Genomic DNA, 27,120 nt, shown 5'->3' on the forward strand with positions numbered 1-27,120 from the left:
ACCATGACATTTTAGGAACTTTTATGAGAAATTAATGTATAGTAAAGCAGCACTTTGGTATTAGTGCAGTGCAAGTTGGTTTTTCTGTGTCTAACTATGGGCAGCAAATGAGGCACTTAACTGTAAAATAGAAAAATAGGGTATATTTAAGAAGAAATTCAAAATCATTCATAAAAGGTAATTAGCATTATTCAAAAAGTAAAAAATTCTGTTTTTACTTAACGTGCATTCAACGTTACACATGCTTCACTAGGGAAAATTTTGAATGTACGACGGCTGTTTCATTTATAAGAGACAGAAAATATTTCCTTTTCAAGAGACTCTAGATTTCTGGAATGAAATCCAAGTCTTCTCAACCTGAGCGCTACATATTTATAAATCAAGAAAAATACATCTTACCCATACTGGAGAAATGTTTCTAGCTATCAACAAAGTATAACATGTGATCCCTGACTTTATTCTTGAAGGATCAGAAGTTTTTATTTTATATAACTTCAAAGAAAGGGATCTAGTGACTAACAGAAAAATGAATATTTAGCACCTAAATTTAGAACACTTAAGTATTGCCATAGTTTTAAATAGTTGTATGTCCAAAGATCAAGGGAAATCAGATATATGTTGTTCAATGATACTACAACATTCTCAAAGATTAATTTATCAAGCTTCCTTGATTTGCAAATGATTCTATCTATAACATTCAACACTATTATCATTTCTTTCTGAAGTTACAGATATATATTCTTCTTAACAAGAAATAAGTGAGGTTCATTTTTTCTTAACCACCATTATATTGTCTTCCAAATGTGGCACTTTTTCAGAGATTTGGATAGAAAATAGTCCTTTAAAAAAAGTCATTCATATTCTACCACTAATATTACTTTAAATGTTCTTCACTGTAAAGCAGAGGTCAAAAAATGAAGTAAATGGCCATGGACCTTCTGCTGAAATACATAAGCAAATATAATGCAGGATCAGAGAAGATGAACATACGTTAATTTCTGGCAAGGAAGTTGGCACATAAATGCTTATCTGTAGGGTAAAAAAAAGCACTGAATGAAAAGATAATGTCTGCTGTGACATTATTCCAAGCAAATGGAGCCTAGCATCTGCTTTCTCCACATCTAAGAGAAATATTCTAGTCGTGCCTCTTTAAGTAAGCTTGATTTTTAATTCCAGATGGAACTTGCTTCATATGTTAAAACTGACACACGACATTAACTAAAGTTTTCCATGAGACAATCATATTCATTTTCTCTGAAAAATCCTATAATCTTACCTCTTCTCCCTATTTGCTCATAAGAAGGCTTTTCTTGACTCATTAGGGGGGAAAAATGTCTTAAAAATATATGTTCTTATTCCAAGGAGCCTAGAAAATTTCTAGTTCACAGTCCTCGTATTAGTCACCTACACTCACTTTAACAAGTTGCATTCCTTACTACATAATTAATTTCCTGACACACAGAAAAATCTAAATTCTCTTATTTATATCTTTAAACTCTTCTATTTTCTTGAAAGATATTCTAGTTTATTTTTGAAAGGAAATGAGTACATTAAAAAACAGGAACACTGTGATGCAATTCAGTTGTTAGGAAATAAAGTGCATATAACTTTCAATATAAATATTGTTTAATAGATTACAGCTAATAGCTAATGAAATAAAAATGAAGACACAGCCCAGTATCTAAAATATGGAAAACATGAGACAAGAATACAAATTCTATATAAATAGTAACAAAAATGAGGGTGATATTCCCCTTCACAAAAAAAAAAAAGGCAACTGAAATTGTTAAGTAGGTTTCTGCTTCTCAAACAACCAGACATGCTACACAGTAATACCAACATGCAATACCTGAAATGTCGAATCGCAGTCTGACTGTTGCCCTTGAACTTCAGCATTTAATTTACAATTTTCTGGTGCCTGGCTGATTTCATCTTGCAAAGTAGGAGATATGCCATGAGTATCATCTACAGAAACACCATCAGACAAGACGTTCAACTTTTCAGGGGAAGGAGCTATGTGAAGCTTACTATCTCCTGTCCCTTCATCAAAATTTGTCCTCTCATCAGCATCTTCTAGCTGTTGAACTGAAGTTAAATACTGCTCAAGTAGACTATTATCCTGCTCATTGCTTAAGCTTTCCTTATTCCATTCACTGTGTTCATCACTGACATCCCCTACATCTGACTCTTTGCCATATTTGACTGTGTCAATGGAATTCCCCATGATGGAACTTTCACTGCCTTCTGTGGAACTTTTTTCAAAATCCAAAGAATCCTGCAAACAGTGAACTTGGTCTGTTAAGGAAGAATGAAAACCAGAGTCTGGAAATTCCGGTAAGGATTTCTCTTGAGGAGCCTCATCAGGAGCAATGAACCAATCAGAATTTTGATCAGAAGAAGGCTCCTGACTTTGGGTGAATGATGGATGTTTAGAGGGTACTAGAGTACTTGATATAGGAGGAACATCAGTATGCCAGGAACTTAGACGCTGATCCACCATCTGTTGCCAAGCTTGTAGAGACCTTACCTATAAATCAAAGGATATAGTTTTATTATAAAACAAAACTCATGCCTGTTTCATAGCGTTCTTTGAGCTTTCTTCCCAACACTCATGAAGTTGGTAAATGGCAGAAGGGCAGAACTAGAGTTAGAAACAGCCTGACTCCCCTTATCCCTTCCATAGCACTCTCAGCCTTAACCAGGCTGGCGCAAGTGGTACACGTCCTCGGTAACAAAAGGTCCTCACCAGGAGAGTCAGGATGGGCCAAAGCAATTCTCCTGTTGCTACTGGAAAAACTATCAGAAGCACAACAGCCCGTGACTAAGCAGTCAATAATGTACTCAATAGAAACTGAAGGGTATTGAATAAGATAGGTTAGAACCCAATATAAGTAGATTCTCTAAAATTAAAATTTCACTGTAGATATCCATTTAGGATAGAGTTGTTAAATATTACCTAACAATATAGCATATAGAACTCTAAAATATCCAAGTTCTTGATAATATGACTTTCACATTTTTAACGTACAATCAAAAATCTCAAAATTTTACAATTAAATCTGCAAGAAAAAAGCAATATATAGAATTTTTTAGTTTCTCCTTGACCACCCTCCCAGGTAATCACTGATATCAGTTTGATATGTGTCCTTCCAGACCTTGTACTATGTTTTCAAATATACACGGAGTTTTTAAAATCATGCAGAACCTTAAGTTCTGCAACTTGCTGTTTTTCACTGAACAATGTTATTATGGGGAACTTTCCACATCAGTCCATACTATTACTTTATTCTTTTTAACTGTTAAATAATGTTTCATGGTATTGTTATTCTATAATTTGCTTAACCACTCCCCTAGTATTAGTAATTATAAAACCTTAGAAATCAATAACTATTTCTTAATTTTGTAGGTAAAATCCTATTATAACAAGTTCTTTTATAAAAATATTTCTAAGAAATTATCATCAAGAAATATTTGATGAGATAAAATAACAGTAAAAGTGATTGTTTGAACTGTCCCTGAAGTATGCTATTACAGGATTTAAACTCTCTCTCAAGAAGTCATGTGCACTTTTTAGAATATGCGTATTATAGCCATCATACACTATTTTTTTTTTTTAAGATTTTATTTATTTATTCAACAGAGAGAGGGACAGCCAGCGAGAGAGAGAACACAAGCAGGGGGAGTGGGAGAGGAAGAAGCAGGCTCATAGCAGAGGAGCCTGATGTGGGGCTCGATCCCAGAACACCAGGATCACGCCCTGAGCCGAAGGCAGACGCTTAACCGCTGTGCCACCCAGGCGCCCCCATCATACACTATCTTAGTCACCTTTCATTCAAATATTCCCAAAAGGTAAAACAAGATAGATGGCTACAGAGAACTTTTAATTATTTTCTACCTATTGGAAAGTTATGAAAACATCCCTCAATTTAGTCACTTTCCTTTATCTTTTTACAGTTCTTTATCTTTCTGGTCAAAATTATGAAAATATTTTTCTTTAGATTAAATAAAATGTAACAAAATTCACTGTCCTAATTCAGAGTCTGTGGCAAGGAACATAGACCACATCCTTAACTTTGAGCAAAAGTGCTCAATATACCTGACTACTCTATAACTATCTCAATAAATCTAGAATTTTTCTTGGTTCACAAATTATGTAACTCAGCAGGAATGGGTTTACCTGGTTCCAAAGGAATCTGACAGCCTCTTCTTGTACAAATTTTTTAATACGTTCTTCATCTCTTTCTTTTCTTAATCTACAAGAATTCAAAATCCATTAATGACACAAGGAAGATGCTTTGACTCGCGCCTATTGTTACAACTAATAGACACATGTACTGTAAAGAAATTAATAGTCTAATAACCATCCTTTCCACTTTTAGAATATCTAAGCTGAAACTTTAGGGGTTTTTTGTTTGTTTGTTTTTAAATATATAGCTGGAAAATAGCCTTTTTTTTTTTTAAGATTTTATTTATTTATTTGACAGAGAGAGAGAGACAGCCAGTGAGAGAGGGAACACAAGCAAGGGGAGTGGGAGAGGAAGAAGCAGGCTCCTAGCAGAGGAGCCTGATGTGGGGCTCGATCCCAGAACGCCAGGATCACGCCCTGAGCTGAAGGCAGACGCTTAACGACTGCGCCACCCAGGCACTCCTGAAACTTTAGTTTTAACTATGACTCAATGTAGAAGCCAAATGGATGTGATTGAAATTCAGATTATATTGGTTCTACAAAGTACTGCCAATGATGAAAAATAAAATAAAATATTAAGTGGCTGTTTATTTGGCCTTTATTTCCCAGCCAAAAACACCAAAGGCACAGGAGCCACAGAAAGGAGTAGTTGCTCAAAGGCTACAAAACAGCAGAGCATTAGGATTCCAGCTTGACGCGCCATCTTCTAAGAGACTAGGACTAATCCCACCAAACTTCAGTCCCCATTTGCCCAGGTCCCTGATATATATTCCTTGCTATCATCAAAGGACCTCCCATCCATCGCTTTCCCTTATTCATTAAAGTATTCATCTGGGCTCACCGCTGTCCTCTCCACACTTAGGCCTGTCACCAACCTAAGGCTCCCTTTAGTTTGTCCATTATCTTCCACAATGTCACCATTTTGTTTTACCTCTAACCCAATTCCCAACTTTCTCTAACCCCCCAAGCTCTTCTCCTGTGCCATTTGGGACTCCAGAATTGTAACTGGCAAACCTTCTTATCTTCTCAACCTCTTTTGTGAAATTTTCCTTGACCAAATCAGACCTACTGCTGATGACACTGTAGCCCTCTCACTGTAGCCACTGTAGTAGTGGAAGCTATTTTGGGATACCTGTCTGGCTCAGTTAGTAAAGCATGTGACTCTTGATCTCAGGGTAGTGAGTTTAAGCCCCACGTTGGGCATGGAGCCTACTGAAAAAAAAAAAAAAAGTGGAAGCTATTTTTTTCCTTCATACATCAGGGTCAGAAGATAGCTTCTACTGTCAACAAATCTTTTTGCCTTCCTCCTTTAAGAACTCCTGCCACCCTGTTAAATTGCTCCAAATTTTTTCAAGTACTAGCCTCCCAGAATCTGCCCGCAATCACTGAAATCTCAGCACTCTCTCCACGTCATTCCTATCATCATTTCTGGAGACCTCAGCATGCACATGGATGCTCTAACAGTAATCCACCCTACGACATTCATTCTCATAGTCTCACTCTAGACCCAGTCATTTCAACTACACCATTTTCAAAAATGATTTCAAGCACCCACACAAATCACTACCCCCTATCCTCCCAGTTCACTTGCTCTTGCACGCCCCCTGCAACATTCTAGACAGCCAGTCTTCATCCAGACCTCCAAACTAACAATCCCCATCTCCTCCTGTCTCTCCTTTTCCTTCTTTAAATTCCAAGATCCACCATTATAATCATCCCCTCCCAAATATCTTCAGCTCCTTTGCCCTTCCCTCTCTCCCCTACCATATTCACCTGGGAAAAAAACCATTCCTGGTGGAACCAAATTAAGCATACCCAAATTAGAATAGAACAGCTGAAAGTTGCTGAAGAAACTCATACAACCTGACCTATTGTTTTGCATTTTAAGTTTTTCCTCATACTGTTTAATCATCTTCCATTTTCCTTTTAAGTTCACTTTTAAGATGAACACCTCACACCTCACATCTCTCTTAAACTTTCTACACACTCACCCCTCTCCTCATTTTCAAATGTTGACCATGTCTTCTCTATCACTGAAAAGGAGAAGCATTCATCAGACAGAACTTTGCTTCCTCCCCATCAAACCTACCACCTTACCTGCTTCTGCTCCTGCTCCTACCTCAGGCCACTCCCTCTCCTTGAGCATTGGATCCCTTCTTTCACCTTCTCAAGAATCTCAACCTTGCACTTCTCCTTTCTTTCCACTGCACCATCAGATTTTTCCTCTTTATTGTATCATTCTATCAACACAAAACATGCTCTATATCTCCACCTTTAAAAAAGAATTTCCTTAACAACACTCACTCTTCACCTCTCATTCACTATTCAACCCATTCCAAACTGCTTGATTCCACTACACGCTGAACATGCTCTTAGGAAATTCACTGGGCAGGAAAGGGTTAACTCAGGAGGCTTGGGGTGTTCAAACCCCACACATTCCAAAGATGGGACTGGCTTTGACTGATGGGGAGATAATGTCCAAGCCCTTGGAATATCCTGCTTGATAAGAGTATCTGTGCATACATGGGGTCTGGGGCCAAACCAGATAGTTTATGCTAACAACGTACTTTCAGGTGAGTACCTGTTTTGTTCACCTGAAGCCCTGCTACACACACTGTATCAGTCTGACCTTGGGTAGGAGCTAAGGCCTAGGTAACTAAGGTCAGTTACACAAGCACTCAATGCCTATGAGACTGACACCCAAAAAAACCCCCCTGTAGCCAGGGCTTAAGTGAGCTTCCCTAGGTGGCAATACTTCATATGTGTTGTCGCACATCACTGCCAAGAGACTCAAGCCCTATCCATACAATTCCGCTGGAAGAAGACAACTAGGAACTTATACCTGCTCTCCTGGACTCTGCCTTATGTACCTTTTTTCTTTGCTGACTTTAATCTGTATCCTTTCATTCGAATACACCATAGTCATGAACAGAATACCTTCCTGAGTTTTGTGAGTCCATTTAGCAAATCATCAAACCTGAGAATAGTCCCAAGGTCCCCCAGTACAGTCACCAATAACCTCCAGCTTCTAAATGAAATGTATAATCCTCTGTCCTCCCTACGGCACCTCTCCTCTCTCCTAAAACATCTCCCTATCAAAGCTGAGACACACACTCTCCCCATCTTCCCACCACACAGGCTGTCCCTTCCCGTCTCTTTTACTGCCTCCTCCCCTTCCACTGATAATATTAATTAATATTGCAATGCTAATACTCAAAATAAATTTATGAACTCCTAATTTTCCTGATTGGCAGTCAGTAAAACGTCAGCCACAGAAGTGAGGAATAATTCCTACCATTGCCCCAGAATTTTAGTCCCTTTTAAGTCCCCACTCCTTTCTTTAATTCTATGTCACCTACTGGGTTCCAGGTAGACTTTCTCATCTTCTCATTTCTATGCTTATTCAGTTTTTCTACATTTTCTGTAGCTTCCTATGTTTAAGTTTATAAATGTCTATAAAACAAGCAATTGTTCAACACGTATCGCTGTAGTGCATCAAGGTACCAATTGCCATGCTAGCACTGGAGACGCATACAGCAGTTCCTGCGCTCGGGATGCTTTCAGGATGTTACATGAGACAAGGAAACCAAGAGTGGCAACAGGGTATGAAGTGTCCTGACCACAACAGCAAGGGGTCAGTCTTCTGAATCAACTCTAAGACTCTGACACTCCCAAATCAACAGAACAGCACCTAAACAAGGACTTTTGACCTACCTCCTTATTTCATCAGTTAAGCAAACAATGTGCTCCTGCATTCTGCGCAGCCGAATTTCATGCCGCACATCTTTAGCTTGGGGATTGTAGTTCCTGGCATAAAAGCCCCGCCAATAGGCCTGAAGTTTGGTGGCTGCTTCATTCAATTTCTGCAGGACGACTTTATCTTGTCCCAAAGAAAAAGATCGCTGGGTTAAAACCCCACAGGGAAGTTTCTCCAAAGCTGACTGAGACATGGTTCCTTCACTGTCTGGCTGTGTATGGAAGACATTGTGTCCAACTGACTCAGGAAAAGACATAAGACTCTGGGTGTCATCCTTCAAGACAGCACTAGTTATTGTTGGCTCCAGACAAGGTAATAGCCCATCTTTCTCATTTACCCCTGTACTGATGACACTTTCCTTCATTTGAACAGAATTCTCATTTGCAGTCCAAAAAGCCTTTTCCTCTTCCTTATTAAAGTCCTGGTTTTCCAGACCTTTCACAGATTCATGTGCAACACCATCATCTTCTAGGCCCAAGTTAATGCCTTGTAGCCTCAGCTCAACTGTAGGTGATACTGGAGACAGTCCTGATGCAACTGGCATAAAAGTAGACTCTGAAGAGAGAAGACTACAGTTTAACTTGTCCTCATCTGTCTGTATGTCTTCCAAGTGCAGGTCATTTCGAGAATATCTTGTAGTATGTACAGAGGCTGGAAAGTTATCCTTAACAGCATGTAACTGATCATCATTACTGTTAATCCCAACCCAAGAATTGACTTGGATGACGGGTTCTAGAAGAATCAACAAAGTATCATTGAGACCACTAAATATTTAAAAAGGCTTTTAGTTGTATCTTTGTAATGAAATCTAACCCCTGAAATATAGTAAAATGTGATAAAATGCTTTGGTGATTTCCTCCAATATGCCTAAAACATCAAACCAAAGACTTTTAAGAAAATGAATTCTTGCAATAATCATTAGAATAATCAAAGCATCAGGTCAATAATAGAAGGTAGCAACTCTCTGAATATTTTTTAAAAATTTGAAATAAAGCACAGTGAAGGAAACAATCAACAAAATGGAAAGGCAACCTATGGAATAGGAGAAGATATCTGCAAATGACATATCCGATAAAGTGTTAGTATCCAAAATATTTAAAGAATTGATACAACTCAACAACCAAAAAACTAACAATCCAATCAAAAATCAGAAGACATGAAGAGACATTTCCCCAAAGAAGATATACAAATGGCCAACAGACACATGAAAAGATGTTCAACATAACTCATCAGGAAAATGTAAATCAAAACTACAATGAGATATCACCTCACAACTGTCAGAATGGCTGAAACCAAAAACACAAGAAACAACAACTGATGGCAAGGATGTGGAGAAAAAGGAAACCTTGTGCACTGTTGCTGGGAATGCAAACTGGCGCAGCCATTGTGGAAAAGAGGAGATGGAGGTTCCCCAAAAAGTTAAAAATAGAATTACCATATGATGCAGTAATCGCACTACTGGGTATTTACCCAAAAAATACAAAAATACTAATTCAAAGGGATACATGCACCCCTCTGTTTACTGCAGCATTACTTACAATTGCCAAATTATGGAAGCAGCCCCACTGTTCATGGATAGATAAATGGATAAAGAAGATGTGAGGTATTTATACACACACCACACACACACACACACACACACAATGGATTAATATTCAGCCATTATAAGGAATGAAATCTTGCCATTTGCAACAATATGGATGGATTTAGAGAGCATACAGCTAAGTGAAGTCAGTCAAAGAAAGACAAATACCATATACCACTCATACGGGGAATTTAAGAAACAAAACAGATGAGTAAAGGATAAAAGAGAAAGAGACAAACCAAGAAACAGACTCTTAACTATAGAGAACATACTGATGGTTACCGGAGGAGAGGTAGATAGAGGGATGGGTGAAATAGGAGATGGGATTAAGGAGGGCACTAATCAAGATGAGTACTGAGTAATGTGTGGAATTGTTTAATCACTATATTGTACACCCGAAACTAATATAACACTGTGTATTAACTATACCAGAATTAAAATAAAAACCTTTAAAAAATTACCAGCGACAAAAATAATAAAAAAAAATTAACACTAGCTGGAAGCAATCTCATTCCTGATCTCCTAAAGCACTTTTCTTTTGACTGCTGTGATTAAGTGACCCTTTACGCTTGGCTTTCTATGATGTGTGCATTTGCCTCACCTCTTTGATATTTTAATCACTTTTGTATCTCCCTAGCAGCTCAATAAATATTTTAATGAATAAAAAAAAAAAATTAACACTGGGCAACCCTCCTGGGTCCCTTCCCTCCTCTGGAGCTTTGTGCTTATCACTTCACTATCACTCAATAAACCTTGCTTTGCTGCCCACCAGATATATAAATAAATAAAAATTAAAATAAAAAGTAACACTTTAAAATACAGTAATTTTACATGTCTGTATATATACATACACAAAATATAAGATCTAAATATTCAGTTAACAAACCAAAAATTATGAAAATATGTACTTTTTTCTCCTTTATGGTACCCAACAGATGGAACAACTTAGAGAAAATGGTTCAGAGATCAGTTAATTTCATACCGCTTTCCTGGACTATGTGGCCATCTTGATCAGGGCTTGAATGCTCAGGTACAAGGGGTGCTCTTGTTTCAATAGAAGCAAGAGGAGCTAGCTCTTCACTTTGGCTTTGGTTCATCAACTGTCTCTGGTGAAACCTAAAAATCAATAACATCTGATGTGATTTAACACAAACCACAAAAAGAAAGTTTCCCTGCTTCTTACATAATACTGTCAAAAAGGTAGAAATTTACAAGTTTTCAAAGTAGGTATCTTTCATCACCACCAAATTACAAAGTCAAGTTTGAAAGCATTGGATAGAAAGGTTAAGAAACTTATTTTTAGGGGCGCCCGGGTGGCGCAGTCGTTAAGCGTCTGCCTTCGGCTCAGGGCGTGATCCCAGTGTTCTGGGATCGAGCCCCGCATCAGGCTCCCCCGCTGGGAGCCTGCTTCTTCCTCTCCCACTCCCCCTGCTTGTGTTCCCTCTCTCGCTGGCTGTCTCTCTCTGTGTCAAATAAATAAATAAAATCTTTTAAAAAAAAAAAAAAAGAAACATTTTTAAATCACAATCACATAGACACCCTTATGGGCACACACATGCACGCTCACTCAAAGGCAGGATCTCTGATAAAAGAAGTGACTAGTACATGCTTCCAGCTTCACTTCTTAATGTTAATATTAAAGAACCCATATGAAACACCTACATTAAAAGGACAGATTTTTTTTTTTAAATCCCAGTCTCCATACTGCTCAGCTCTCCCCACCCAGGAAATGACGAACCATGCAGCTGCTGTAGAGCAAGCTTGACGGCGCTACATGGTTTGGTTCCCCTGCAGGACTGCTGCAGTGACAAGGGGCCCAGAAATGTGGGTCACAGCACTTGCCTCAGTCCTACTAACCATGCAGGAAAGACTCAGAAGTATTTTCACTTGTGAATGATCAGCTGCTACAAATAAAGGGTCTTACCTCTGTTTGCTCAGAATCTTCTCTAGTTTGGCATCCTCTGCAGTCTGAAGACCCAGTGTGGAAGTGAGAGGACAGACTGTAGCCAGATACTGCACAAGCTGGATGTGCTGGCCTGGCCGATATGCTCTCCCCTTGCCCTGACTGTAGAGCCATTCAGCCTTCAAACTGGAGTTGGAGACCAAACAGTAGAGGATATGACACCAGCACAGACAGGATACATTTTGAAGCAACAATGATCTTCCTTCTTAGCATCATTGGGTAACTTTCATAAATAAAATTCAGTTAAATTTTTTAAAAAATCTTTCCTTCTGATTCACTCCCTTTTCTCTTACAATGATTTAAACCTTTGTTCTTGCTTAGGGGCACTCCCACAGAGTTGCCCTCATGGTTCCAAATATCTTTAAATTATTTTCAAAGAAGCAATGAGTATTTCCTCTATTTACTATTAAACTAAAGTACCCAAATACATCAATTACATTTAAATCCATTAGTTCATAATGACAGTTAAAAAAAAAAGTGAATTGGTCACAGCTGGAGGATGCTAGTGAACCACCAACTCATTCTCTTTAAAAAACTGGTAAATAAAGGGTAAGAATTCAATATTATTAATTCTATTTTTCCTATACAAACTATACATGAGGGACCAAATAGTTACTTTACAGACGTATTCCAGCTAATAAAATGAATGAATTAAAATCTCACCATTTTGAAGCTCACAGTGAATGAATTAATGGTTTTAGGCATTGATCATTAATAGCTACTAATAACATGAAGGACAACTAAACACTGTGTCTCTTTGTGTGTGCGTGTCTGTGTGTGTGTCTTGACAGAACCTAAAAAGTAATCCTCTCCACTAGAAAGCCTAAATCTTAAAAAAAAATAAAAAATAAATAAAAATTTAAAAAGGGCAACCCTCTCAGGTCCCCTCCCTCCTCAGGAGCTTTGTACTATCACACTTTGCTATTGCTCTATAAATCTTGCTTTGAAAAGTAAATTAATTGATTAATTAATTAATTAAATAAAATAAAATGAAAAGCCTAAATCTGATGAAACCTCCACATCCTCCTACCAATTTACAGGAAATGTAAGAGAGAGGAGCACGTCAAAGGACACAGGAATATAATCAGCAAAATAAGCACAGTGGGAAACTCTACAGGACACATAATCTGATTTTTTTCAACAACCACCAAAAAAAGAGAAAAGAAAGCAAAGAAAATAAAAGAGAAGAAACCTACAGATTAAAGAGATTTAGGGGCGCCTGGGTGGCTCAATCAGCTGAGCGTCTGCCTTCGGCTCAGGTCGTGATCCCAGGGTTCTGGGATCGAGTCCCAGGCTGTCCTGGGATTGAGTCCCACATCGGGCTCCCTGCTCACATGGAGCCTGCTTCTCCCTCTACCTCTTCCTCTCTCTCTGTCTCTCATGAATAAATAAATAAAATCTTTTTAAAAAAAATTACTCACTTCAAAAAAAAAAAAAAATGTAAAAGCACATGAGAGCCACCCAATACGCATGGCCAGCCCACAGAGCACTCAATAATAACAAATTAATGTTTTAAGTCACTAAGAAAGCAAGAAAGAAATTTAAAAGATGTATCAACCAAACACAATGGGGGCCTTATTTCGATCCTGTTTCCAAAAAAAACATTTAAAAACTGAATTTATGAGGATTATTAGAAATGCAAGCACTGAACTAATTACCTAATGTTACTAAGGAATTATGATTTTTTTTGAGATACGATAATAGTATTATAGGTATTTCATTAAGAACTTTTATCTTTTAGAGATAATATGCTGAAACAGTCACAGTTGAAATTACATGTACTTTGAGATTTGCTTGAAAATTATATAGGAGAACAGGGAGTGGATGAAGGTACAGATGACAAGTTTGGCCATGAGTTGTTAAACTGCTGAAGCTGGAGGATGGATTCATGGGAGGTCATTACACTACTGGTTTTTTTTGCATATATGCTTCAATTTTTTTTTTTTAGTCAACATGCCATTGCCTTAATTTCACCATTCTTAAATCTACCCCTCAACTTGAAGTTGAGGCTGGATCATTTTGGTATACTTTATTTTTACAGCATTAACTTGGCATTGCAATAGTTTGAAAATCACTTTCAATCCACAACCATTTACTTGGACCTTGATATTTAGATATCCACATCATACAAACTGTACAGTCCAAAATTGTCAAGCCACCAAAGTTCTATTATAGACTGAAAGGAAACTGGCCCTTTGAGAACTGGTTAAATCATGCAAAAGAGTCATGGTGTAAATAAAATAAAATGAGATCAGTCTTCCATGATTTGGCAGTATCACAAGAAAGGAAAAACTGTTTTTTAACAATGAGATATGAGGTACGCCTAGCTCATTAACTGAAGTCACAGAATCCCAACCTTAGTCTAAAGATAAAAATTTTATTCTACCTAATAAAAATAATTCGAAGTATTTCTTCTTCTTTTTTTTTTTTTAAGATTTTATTTATTTATTCGACAGAGATAGAGACAGCCAGTGAGAGAGGGAACACAAGCAGGGGGAGTGGGAGAGGAAGAAGCAGGCTCATAGCGGAGGAGCCTGATGTGGGGCTCGATCCCATAACGCCGGGATCATGCCCTGAGCCGAAGGCAGGCGCTTAACCGCTGTGCCACCCAGGCGCCCCTCGAAGTATTTCTTCTATGAATGAGTCCATGTATTAAATAAAGATCAGGGCACCTGGGTGGCTCAGTTCAATTAAGCGTCCAACTCTTGATTTCGGCTCAGGGTCGTGGGATCAAGCCCTGCATGGGGCTCCCCACTGGGCATGGAGCTCCCCACTGGGCATGGAGCTCCCCACTGGGCATGGAGCCTGCTTAAGATTCTCTCTCTCTCCCTCTGCAACTTCCCCCACTTGTGCTCACTTGCTTTCTCGCTCTCTCAAAAAAATAATCATTCAGAACGTTCTTGATATCTGCTCTAAATTTCCATGAGTTGTCCTGACAAGCAAATGGCTTGCTGAAAAGCTGTTTCCAAAAAAGGTCCATAGTAGAGGATAATCACCAACTTTAACATTAGCCAGCAAGCAACATTTCCAAGTTATAGATGGTTTGTAGTTGGGAGGGAAAGAGAAGCGAAAGTAAGAGGAGAGAGAAACCGGCTCTGACTTGAATATTCCACAATTTTAAGTGTGTGAGGGAAATCACAAACTGCGGAGCATCAACTACTGTAACATCTGATTCTCTGCTTCTGCTTCACATTCATCAATAAACATACCATTACACAAGTTTATTAATCCATAAAATATTCTCCTAGGTAAAAAAAAAAACTCCTTGCCCATTAAAACATCATTGACAATTCAAAGAAAAACAAAATTAAAATTCATTCAGCTCTAACATACTAATTTCAAATCAATGGAATATGATTCTTCTCTTGAAACTGAAGGAACAATTTATATAATGTAACAGAAGTAACAACTATTAAGAGAGAAAATTTAAAACAATCTGTTCTTGGGGCACCTGGGTGGCTGAATCAGTTAAGCAAATGACTCTTGATTTGGGTCAGGTCATGATCTCATGGTCATTAGATCGAGCCCCACGTTGGGCTCCATGCTCAGAGTGGAGTCTGCTTGAGATTCTCTCCCTCTCCTTCTGCCCCTCCCCTGTCCACACTCTCTCTCACTAAAATAAATAAATAAAACCTTTCAAAAAAAGTTTGAGTTTTAAAAAACAGAATAAAATAATCTGCTCTTTCTTGTTAAAAAAAAAAAAAAAGGAGTATCAGATGAAATGATATCTGGTATTTGCTTTTAAAATACTCCAACAGGAACACCTGGGTGGCTCAGTCGGTTAAGCAACTGCCTTCAGCTCAGGTCCTTATCTGTGTCCTGGGATTGAGAACCACATAGGGCTCCCTGCTCAGTGGGGAGCCGCCTTCTCCCTCTCCCTCTGCCCCTCCCCTCTGCTCATGCTCTCTCTTGTGCTCTCTCTCAAATAAATAAAATCTTCAAAAAATTAAAATTAAAATTAAATACTCCAACAAAAAATGTGGGGATACATGAAACAAGATTGGCAAAGTTGGTAATTGTTGAAATGGCATTGTGGGTATTTAGGTGTTTATTATGGTACTCTCTCTACTTCTGTACATATTTTAAAAATCCTTTCAAAAAAGAAACATCTCCAAAGTTCTGCTCCCTAAATTCTAATTCCCGACTAAACAATGGAGGTGTAGCTTGGAACTAGGTCCTCTAAATAATCAAAAAGAGATGGAAACAAATTCGGCAAGAACTCCAAATACTGAGGTGCTACACAACGGTGCTGGTCTTTCCACAGGTGTGCCTCTCTCTGAGAAAGCACCAGCCACGGCACCACTGGGGTGGGTGACTGCTCAAATTACTCTTTCCAGTGACACACACACTCAAGATCTGGCTACCTGAAGTCATCCAAACACCCAGAATACTTTTCATGGTGCCTGGGTGGCTCAGTCATAATGAAGAAAATGTTTAATCTGGATGTTTCCTGCAAATAACAGGCTGGGTAGATACAAAAACTGTAAATCCCTTCCTGTCTTTCAGGGTAATTCCCAAGTTTAACCAGGAAAATGTTTTGAACACTGCTCAGGCATTGAATTTTAACACAAGAGCTCTCCCTTAGAATACTTGCAGAGTTGTTTTAAAACACAGAAGCACTGTGTAGGCTACAGAGTTGTCTCAGACATCAACTGCAGCAGCATTTTTCTCTACTATGGCATCAACGACAATCTAGGTTCCTTAGTCTGAATGTAACTATTCACTCATTCTTCCATGGACTGACATTTGGATTGTTTCCCAAATGTACCAAATAGCTCCAAAATGTTTGCAGCTATTGTTAAGTACAAGCGACCATGAACACGCTTGTACATGTCTTCTGGTAGACATAAGCACCTAGTTCTGTAGGGTATATACCAGAAGTCAAATTGCTGGGTCATAGGGTATTTGCATGTTTAGCTTCACTAAATATGCCAGTTTTTCAAAGTAGTTGCACCACTTACACTTCTAGAACAGTGTATATGAGTTCTAATTGCTCCACACACTCATCAACAGTTAGTATTGTCTGTCCTTTTCATTTTAGCTACTCTGGCAAAAGTTGGCTGAAAACTCCATAGCAACCAGGAAAAAAATAATCTTTCAGAGTTATCAAAAAGTCAGTACAGTGATTATTTATGGTGGGGAGGGGAGTTCTGATGGGAGCAAAGTAAAGGAAGTCTCCAGAGTGCTGGTTATGTTCTTATACTCCGTGGTGATTACGTATGTATTTTTAAATATTTTTCTAACTATATCTGAATTATGTGCTACCTTGCAAGCTTTCATAAACGTGAAGGGAAACAAAGATACAGACGTAGTGAAGAGAAGGGCTATATGCACCCCAATGTTCATAGCAGCATTGTCCACAATAGCGAAACTGTGGAAGGAGCCGAGATGCCCTTCAGGAGATGAATGGATAAAGAAGATGTGGTCCATATATACAATGGAATATTACTCAGCCATCAGAAAGAACGATTACCCAACATTTGCAGCATCATGGACAGGACTGGAGGAGATTATGCTAAGTAAAATAAGTCAAGCAGAGAAAGACAATTATCATGGTTTCATTCATTTATGGAACATAAGGAATAGCAGGGAGATTGGCAGGAGAAGGAAGGGAAGAATGAAGGGGGTTAAACAGAAGGGGGAATGAACCACGAGATACTGTGGACTCTGGGAAACAAACTGAGGGTTTCAGAGGGGAAGGGGGTGGGGGATTGGGCTAGGCCAGTGAGGGGTATTAAGGAGGGCACGTATTGCATGGAGCACTGGGTGTTATACGCAAACAATGAATAATGGAACACTACATCAAAAACTAATGTGGTACTGTATGGTGACTAACATAGTAAAATTTTTTTTAAAAATGTGGGGGGAAAAAAGAAACTTGCTATTGTACTATTCTCCCACCTCTTCCTTCCTCCCATACTTATTTAGTGTAGGATAACCCTACAGAGAGAAAGACCACCCCAAGTGAAAGCCCACACTTCCCTACCTCCTGAAGTCTCTGAAATTAGAGAAAGTTTAAAAAACATTCAAATTCACCTTAAAGTCATTTGGATTAAAACAATTTCCAGTCTGCAGAAACATAGCCTTTGCATTATTATTCATCTATTCAACAGATATATTCTGCTGTTTATTTTTTAAAGTAAGCTCTGTGTCCAACATGGGGCTCGAACCCACAACCCTGAGATTATGACCTGATCCAAAACCAAGAGTCAGATGCTTAACCAACTGAGCAACTGAGGCACCCTGGGTCCTAGTACTAATACTGCCCTTACATATAAGATGGATTAGAAGCTTTTGTGGGATTGACCTGAGACTCTATACACCATCCATGACATGATTTCTATAGAAAATGCTCAAACCCCTGCAAATAACTGATTAACAAAAGAACGTTCAGAAATCAAATTGTTGTATGTTGGGCATTAAGTTAAACTCACTAGCCCCAACCTCTTAGATGGATATTTATTTCTTATCCTTTCTTAGAAAGGATAGAAAATCCTAAATGACCACCATATAGTTTGCTATATGATTGCATTAATGATCTTAATTTCTAAATGCACATTTTAAGAAATATTCAGTTTATTAATCTGTGGTAAGCTAGAAATGGTCTTTTCAGTAACTTCCATGATAAATGTGACATTAAAGAGGTCATATTCACCTTTCCTTCTGAGAAATCACATATCCATCTAGGACTCTGAGGTTTAAGCACCAGCTGACGATGTATGGCCGATAGTCAAACCCTGGAATGGACGGTGTTGCCATCACACAAGGATTATTCATGATGGACAACTGTTCCAATTCAGTTAAGGATGCCAAAAAAGAGATCTGGAACAAAGGATATCTTTGTTGAATGAAATGGACTATTTAGTAGCAAGCACAGGGCTTCCTTTGAGTACACATCTTTGGCAGTTTGAGACTGTAACAATTTCCCTCTTATTCTGAAAAGCAACAAGTAACACTCTTATATTATCCACTGACTTCCAAAATTCCATCAATATGGCCATCTGTCCTTGCTGCACAAAATACCTTACGAAGTATCAGCACTGTTTCTGAACAGAGAAAATCCTATCTTGAAAACATAATATCAGCCAGAGAAAGGTGCACAGTGTCCCTTCTTGATCCCTTTCATGTAAATATACCTCTATCACAAATCAGTTCCAAATGGAATGACAGTTGCAGCATTACAAGCACCCCTTAATGACCCACTGACATTAAGAAAAAGTAGAAAGAAAAGTAATGATCATCTTGAGTCAAGTGTTTCATCTTTTTGGCAGTGTCTTCCAAGATGCTCACAGTTTACAACTGAGCTCCTAACTTTCTCCCGTGTCTCTTCTGTACTCTGCAGCTTTCTGGATCCCACAGTATACCCTCAAATTTTACCTCATTTAAGTCCCGAATTTCATTTTCTGCCAAGGAGAGTATAGCAAGACTTCTGGGTAGATAAGCAGGTGCCATTCTAAGAGAGGTGATGATGTTTCCATGTAAAAGCAGGGTCTTGAAAGTAAAAACAGGATGAATTACAAATGAAAAGATTATGATTTATCTACTTTGACAAAACCAAAATGGTGCATATAAAAATAAAGGGATCTATTTTATTATACTTCTCATCACTTACAAAGCCAAGACTATTAATGCTACAAGGGTCCTAGGTGGTCTTCTGGTCCAACTCTCTCTTCTCATGTCCACATTCTAAGCTCAAGAAAGTTTAAAGATTTGTCCAAGAACACACGCTTGGTGTAGTAACTAGCATTTTTTGAGATTTAAATTATTAAAACTTGAGCAATTTCCAACATATTGTTCATTTCCTTTTCATCAAAATAGGGGTGCTTGCCTGGCTCAGTCAATGCAGCATGTGACTCTTGATCTCAGGGTTGTGAATTCTAGTCCCATGTTGGGTGGAGATTACTTAAAAATAAAATCTTAAAAAAAAAAAAAATCAAGGGGCGCCTGAGCAGCTCAATTGGTTAAGTGTTTGACTCTTGATTTTGGCTCAGGTCATGATTTCAGGGTCATGAGATCAAGCCCTGTGACCGGCTCTGTGATGGGTGTGGAGCCTGATTAAGAGTCTCTCTCTCCCTCTTCCTCTACCCCTCCCCATGCTCTCTTTCGCTCTTAAAAAAAAAAAAAAAAAAAAAAAGCAATCAATCAAAATGAAGGGTGAGGAAAGAGAAAGAAAACATTCATATATAGGGGTGCCTGGGTGGCTCAGCCAGTGAAGCATCTGCCTTCAGCTCAGGTCATGATCCCAGGGTCCTGGAATCAAGCGCCACATCAGGCTCCATGCTCAGTGGGGAGCCTGCTTCTCCCTCTCCCTCTGCCTGCTGCTCCCCCTGCTTTTGCACTCTCTCTCTCTGTCAAATAAATTTTAAAAATCTAAAAAAAAAAAAAAAAAAAAAAAAAACCAACAACAATCACATATAAAGCAAATTTTCCAAAAGCAAAGAGGTAACCCACAACCTGTAATTTACAACTGTATTCTCTTGAAAACTACTTAAGGAAGGAACAATGTGCTACTTGCAAATGAAGCTGACTCAAATTAAGTCAACAACAATGACGAATAACTGAAGGCTTTGAATACCCAGGATTCTGATAAAATAATCATTCCAGAAAAAAAAATCCTTAGTTCATCTGTTCTCAGTATCTGGACACATCAGATTGTTTAGAATAACTGTTGCTAAAGATGATTTATGCTAAATATGAGGGGAAAGTTGAGCTAATAATACTGCTTCTAAGGTTTAATGAGTTTATCTGATGCTAATAATATTCAATGATGCAAAACTATGGAAAACGCCTACATGTTTTTGAAGCTGTAATTGCAACTGTTACTTACCTGATTGCATGATCAATTCCCCTCCATAAAAAGTGCTATACGCTACAGGTTTACTTTTTAAATTCAAGTTACTTTTGATAATTTAGTAATACCTATTACTCAAAAAGAGCAATCCCAAGTGTCAAAAAAAATGACTCAAATTCAGGAATGTATACTCTCAACCTTACCAACACGTTACATATTATCTAGCTAAAGCTGCTAGTGTTGGCTGATTAGGCATAAAGGGGATTTCATTATGTTCATAGAATGACAAATAAGAATTAACCTTAACTAAAGTGACCAATTTTAGTTAAAATAAATCAAGTATAGAAACTAACAACAAAGAGTTGCATACTTAATTTCTGGTGCTCTAACTGAATTTTTATCATAACGTACACAATCTGTTCTTCATAGGGAGTAGGCTGATTGTAAGCCACTCAGATCACTTTCTTTTGGTATATTAGTATAAAATTTCAGAAATGACATGAAAATGTCAGAAATGATACACTTACCTTCAGTGATACCAGTTTAGATAGATCACCTATCTGGGGTATGTTATTGTCTGATAAATCAAGGTGCTGTAGAGCTGCGCAGCTACTGATTTGTTCCATGGCCTACCACGAGAAAAGCATCACACTAGTTCATGTACACAAAATCAAAAACTGAAATTCTTCCCTAGTTCCTCATAGCTGATTCTCTTGCCTCCTCTGTTTATTACCGGAAGCAGAGGAGCAGAGTTTAGCAAGAGAAAGAGGAAGTAGTAATAAAAGAATTTGGTAAATTGTTATATACCAAGCTTCTACCTTCATTATCCCTCTGAGAGGAGAGGATCATATTATCCCAGATATTTATAGCTTGAAAAAACCTTAGTGATAACACATGACAGTTGGTATAGTATAGAGTTTACAAGTTAAGAGTGGAGTCAAACTGCCTGGATTCAAATCCTGGCTCTGCAACTTCCTGGCTATGTGACCTTAAGCAAGTTATTTACTTCTCTGTACTTCAGTGTCTCAATTATGTAATAGACATAATGACTATACCTACTTCATAGGCTGTCATGACACTGAATGAGTTAATACAGTTAAGGTGCCTAGAATAGTACCTAGCATAAGTTAACTGATTAATAAATGAACAATTAATATCATTTAATTGGGTCCCCTCATCTAACATATCAAAAAATAAGACATGGAGATATTTATTACACAAAAATATAGAGCTACTAAGTAATGGAAGCAGGACTAGAATCCAGATCTCTTGACTTTTAAGACACTATATTCTCCACTATACCACTAACCATTTACTTATAACTTAATTCAGCATGCTATAGTACCCCTACATTTCATTCTACTGTTTGACAACTTTTCTGAGTATAATATAGATTTTTTTTCAAATTTTAAAGAATATCATACTGCATATGTGCTTCAAAATAAATCTTTTTTCAGTTTATGTTAACTAAAATTATCCCTGGGAAGTGGGAGTAGATACTTTCACTTTTTATTCTATTTATTTCTATACTGCTTGAATTTTTTTTTACAGTGAATACTTTTATAAATTAAAAAAAGAAAACGCTACTAAAAAAAAGAAACAATTCACCTTGAGATTATTTCCTGCCAAATTCAGCCATTCCAAATGAACTAGATCCTTCAGCCCTTCCACATAGCCAATGCTATTATGAGGCAAATTTAACACCCGGAGTTGGGTCAGTTTGGCCACACCCATCATTCGCACCAGCCGATTATTAGCCACTGACAACTGTGGAAAGAAAACATATCATTACTCTTAGAAATAAAATATACATATTATTTTCACATGAGGGTGGTTAAAAAGATTTGTTTATATAGCCAAACATTCCCAAATATACAAACGCAATTTGAATTTCTCACATATTTTGTCTAAATACTCTATGGTGTAACTGTTTGTTGTTGTTGTTGTTCCTAAGCAATGGAAAATATACATAAAGCTCAGCAATCAGACCCTCTCCAACTGTTCAACAGAAAATATTTTTAACAGAGCAACTACTTGAGAAAAGTGCCAGATATTTAAGAGGAGCCCAATAAACATCTGACAGAATGAATGAATGAACTCTACCTCCATCATGATGTAAAAGGCTATCTTAACAACATAATGCTTTGCCAACATAAAATGCTGTTTTTTTAACAAATGCTTCTTTTTCTAGTCTATTTTAAATGTAGCATGTATATGTTCATCTTCAAGGAAAATTGTCATGTAAAAATTTAAGGTAACACTGCTTTCTAGGCCTGCAGAGTTACTTTTTGTTAGGTTATTTTATTGTTTTGTAGAATAACAAAGTGTTCATATATAACTGTTTCCCCAGATGGCAATACCTACCTGTATTAATCGTCGGCATTTCTCAAGATTTTCCAATTTAATAATCTGATTTTTATCCAGAATCAAAGTATGAATATCAGCTTCACAGGGTAAGTTTGGACTTAACTTCTGTAGCCCCTGTCCTGACCAGTTGACCACTGATCCTTGAAAATAGAAGAGAAATTGTTAGAAAACACAAATACAATAGCTAAACATAGGAATGGAATTATATTCATAAAATCTCTATTATTTAGAATTAGAAAACACTAGAGAATAAATATCAAGATTTAAAAACCAATGCAATCGAGTTCTAAATGACCACAGATTGAAATTGTTCACTTTCCCTCAGAAATATCAAATTACACCTAGAAATTTGTGATATTCTGCTCAACTTTTTATGATATAATACTTTGGAATTCTTCAGATTTAAATATGAACTATTGGGGGCCTGGGTGGTTCAGTCGGTTAAAGCATCAACTCTTGATTTTGGCTCAGGTCATAATCTCAGGGTCGTGGGATGGAGCCCCCAGTCAGCTCCACCCTTAAGATTCTCTCTCTCCCTCTCCCTTTGCACCTCCCCCCAACCCCCTCCCATAGCCAGCACAGGCTCTCACTCTCTCTCAATAAATAAACAAGTAAATAAGAACCATCACTTCCATATTTGGTGGCTAAGTAATGATTGTATTTTTTAAATGGAACTAATCTTTTGATAGAGATCAACCAGCTTACAACCTAACTACCAGTATATCTTCAAGGGCCCAAACTACTTTTAAAATCAATGTATAGTTCTGTTAATTTACCTACAAAACGGGAACGATACACCTAATTAATTAAATTGAGGTGGGATGAAAGCAGAAACCATATGAACAAAACTTGGCCCCACTCCTGGCATACAGCAGTCAATAAAGTAATTTAGTTTCCCAGACGTTCAAATCCTGGCTCCCCAATTAACCACTGTGGTATCTTGGTCAAGTTATTGATCTCTTTGGGGCTCACTTTTCCACTCTATAAAATGCGGGGGATAACAGTATCTGCCTTTTAATGTTGTTCTACAGAGAAAATGAGATCATGTAAAAAAAAAAAAAAAAGCACGCAGAACATCGTCTGGCGCATAAAAAAAAAAAAGGCTCTGTAAACGCTTACTGCTATTATCGTCAGTAAGTTCCCTTGGTGGGCTGAGGAGGTGGAGTTTAAGAGAAGCAGATATCAAAAAGGGGTGGGGCCACAGAAACTGCCAATTTCAAATTCATACCCAGATTGAGATTACCGTGGGAAATAATTATGCGAGATTGCTCTCCTGAAAGGTTTCAACGTTTTTTCACTGTCCAATGGATTCCAGCATTTGGGGGTGTTTGGTGAAAACTGTGTATTGCCCAAGGAAAACGTGGTCTTTGTACACAATTCCACGGTGTCGACAGACCTCTTAGAACCATCGGTGCCCCTCACCCCCGCCAAGAAGTCATGGCCCCAGACAATAACCCCCTGGTCTAAACTGTGGTGAAAGGCCTGAACCCTCAGCCTGGCCCCTGACCCAGAAGGCTGCTGCGGAGCCTCGGAGCTGTAACCAAAACAAAGGGAGCTCGGCTCATGCCTGGCGAATGCCGGCCACAGAAGCACCCACACCCTGCGCTCCGTTGGGTAGCGACCAAGCCCGATCCCAGGACCTGGTCTGCAGAACAAGGGGTGAATATCTGTGGGTGAATATCTTTGGTTCAGGCCGTGAATTTTATCACGGCCACCGAACACTTCCAAAAAAAGGGTTTAACGTCGGTCTAGGGAGCTATGTTTGAAAGAGGTTTTCCTGAACGTGACAGGAACCGAGAAGATACGGGAGACGCGTAAAGCCAAAGAGGGGGATCCGGCAATTTTCACTTGGGCGTTCAGAATTCAAAGTAAAAAAAACCAAGAAAGGTCACCGCAGTCCGAAACCCACCACCCAGGCAGCCTCAGAAGCGCGGGAGCCAAAGCGCCCGGCCGCGCGAAGGACCCTGGGGATGTAGTCCCCAGTTCGGCCCTCTCCGCAAAGCCGCAGAGCTAGGCAGCACCCGGGAACTACAACTCCCAGAGGGCAGTGCGGCTCCGCGACGCCCACAGCCCCACATCAAAAAGAATTGGTACAGAACTGCACCCCTAAACCCAGGCTTCTTCCCACCACCAGGTAACTATTTAATTTAGTTCCATGGAGTAAACTTTGGGACTCAGGGGTTGGAGAGGTCGCCTTACCTTCTCCAGGAGTCAAAGCCGCGTCGACGCGCGCCACCGCCATACTTCCCGCTTGCTAATGATATCAAGCAACCGTCCTCCAGCCGCTCGGTGGAGTTTGGAGTCAGGAGGAGGAAGCCGGAAACTACAGCTCCCAGGATGCACGGCAACCAGACGACCCAATTGGCTGCCTGCGTCTAATGATGTAAAACTCGGGTTAGAATCTGAGCCGCAGTGTGTTTAGGAACCCTGGTGAACTCCCTGATCTGACAGATAAGCAAACTACTGTTAAATGATCTTTTCGCCGCCTTTTCTAGGTGTCTGTGAAATTTGACACTTTTACCATCGAGACAATTATAAGGCAGCTATTTAATGCGGATCGAATTTGAGCGCTCACTGCTAAATCTCTTCTGAGTAAGTTGAAAGTTTTCTACTCTGCTATAGGAACGACTTGGGCAATCTTGTTGAGATAGCCAAAATGGATACATTTCACTTGAAAACGAAAAGCATTCTCGGACAGAAGGTTTTATATGGTATTTTTAAGTGGTTCTTGAATATTTAACAGAACTTTTAGACCTGAGTGTATATCTAATAAGTATGAACCTAGAATTTTTGCAAGGAATATACAAAAGAATTTTACAGTGTAGTCTCCAAACTCAAGAAATACACTGCCTACCTAACTCGATGCCTACCTGACTCGAGGGGAGTAGGCTAACACTTTTGCTATAATTACTACCTGCTAACTAGTATGATTGTAACTATTAACACAAGATCTCAGCGAATGGAGAAAGAAATGGAAACAATAATCTTCAAAGAAGACTTGAAGGAAGTGAAACTGAGCTAGGGCTTAGAAGATGGGTACTCTAAACAGTTCAGAAGTAGATGAAAAGACATTAGCATAGGCTGCAGGTGGGGTCAGGTGGTAATGAAGCTGTTCTCACAGGAAGTGAGAGACTAACCTAATAGCAGGACAGAATGTACAAAGGGAACTTCTAATCCCTATTACACATGCCTCCATTCCCTCTTGCAACCTTTACTCGGAACTCCCCTCTTTCTGAAACAGCAATGTACAAAATCTCTGACAGTTTGTGTTTGGGAAAATCCATTAACTCCCACTTTTAGATTTCCAGGCCCTTGATCCTGTGAACTTTCCCTCCTTCCTAGGTTTTCTTCTAATCTCTGTGACTACACCACCCCTTAGTTCTTTTTTTAAAAAATTCAAGTGTTTATTTAAATTCCAGTTAGTTAACATATATGGTAAAATGAGTTTCAGGTGTAGGCACACCTGGATGGCTCAGTCAGTTAAGGGACTTTTTTTTTCTTCTTAAGATTTTATTTATTTGACAGAGAGACACAGTGAGAGAGGGAACACAAGCAGGGGGAATGGGAGAGGGAGAAGCAGGCTTCCCGCTGAGCAGTGAGCCCAACGTGGGGCTCAATTCCCGAACCCTGGGATCATGACCCAAGCTGAAGCCAGACACAACGACTGAGCCACCCAGGCACCCAGTTGAGGGACTGTTGATTTTGGTTCAGGTCATGATCTTGGGGTTGTGGGATCATGGAATCCAGCCTCGCGTTCTCTCTCTCTTTCCCTCTGCTCCTCCCTCCTGCTCTCACTCTCTCTCTAATAAATAAATCTTTAAAAAACTGAGTTTCAGGGGCACCTGGGTGGCTCAGTCGGTTAAGCGTCTGCCTTCGGCTCAGGTGGTGATCCCGGGTCATGGGATCGAGTCCCACAGGGAGCCTGCTTCTCCCTCTGCCTGCTGCTCCCCCTGCTTGTGCTCTCTTTCTGAGAAATAAACAAAATCTTTAAAAGAATAAAATAAAAAATAAATTAAAAACTGAGTTTCAGAATTTAGTGATTCATCACTTACATATAACACCCCGTGCTCATCACAAGTGCCCACCTTAATACCCATCACCTATTTAACCCATCCCCCTGCCCACCTCCCTCCATCAAGCCTCAGTTTGTTCTCTATAGTTAACAGTCTCTTATGATTTGCCTCCCTTTTTTTCCCTTCCCCTATGTTCATGTTTTGTTTCTTAAATTCCACGTGAGTGAAATCATATGGTATTTGTCTTCCTCTGACTCACACCCATCTTAACTCTTTTCTTCACTCTATTTCCTACTGTTCTATTCTGAAGACAAATTTCGAGTTCTGAAGAGGTAATTAAGATTAGGAATCATTCTCATCTAACCAAGAGACCCCTTATCTAGAAAGCACAATCTTACCATATAGGTGTAAGAACAAAGCAAGTTTGAATACTGCCTCCTACTTTGTGGCCTAGAATA

At 38.8% G+C, this 27,120-nt stretch overlaps 2 protein-coding genes across 2 annotated transcripts in view; one reads left to right on the plus strand and one right to left on the minus strand.

Moving 5' to 3' along the window:
- The window catches only part of LOC148110250 (uncharacterized), a 49,877-nt gene that overhangs the window by 11,897 nt on the left and 10,860 nt on the right, over window positions 1-27,120 (plus strand). The gene's annotated exons all lie outside the window — the stretch shown is intronic.
- Window positions 1,762-26,446, minus strand: CEP97 (centrosomal protein 97). Its single transcript, XM_045785303.2, has 11 exons — window positions 24,849-26,446; window positions 22,647-22,789; window positions 21,891-22,049; window positions 20,810-20,911; window positions 18,869-18,982; window positions 18,147-18,313; window positions 11,453-11,617; window positions 10,511-10,644; window positions 7,901-8,675; window positions 4,178-4,253; window positions 1,762-2,527 (listed from the first exon to the last, which is right to left on the minus strand). The coding sequence occupies exons 1-11, from the start codon at window positions 24,889-24,891 to the stop codon at window positions 1,823-1,825; spliced, it is 2,583 nt and encodes an 860-aa protein (XP_045641259.1). The 5' UTR covers window positions 24,892-26,446; the 3' UTR covers window positions 1,762-1,822.

The sequence above is a fragment of the Ursus americanus genome, chromosome 4, assembly GCF_024610735.1.
Source record: "Ursus americanus isolate L20-20 chromosome 4, mUrsAme1.1.p, whole genome shotgun sequence".
Classification (NCBI taxonomy): Eukaryota; Metazoa; Chordata; class Mammalia; order Carnivora; family Ursidae; genus Ursus; species Ursus americanus.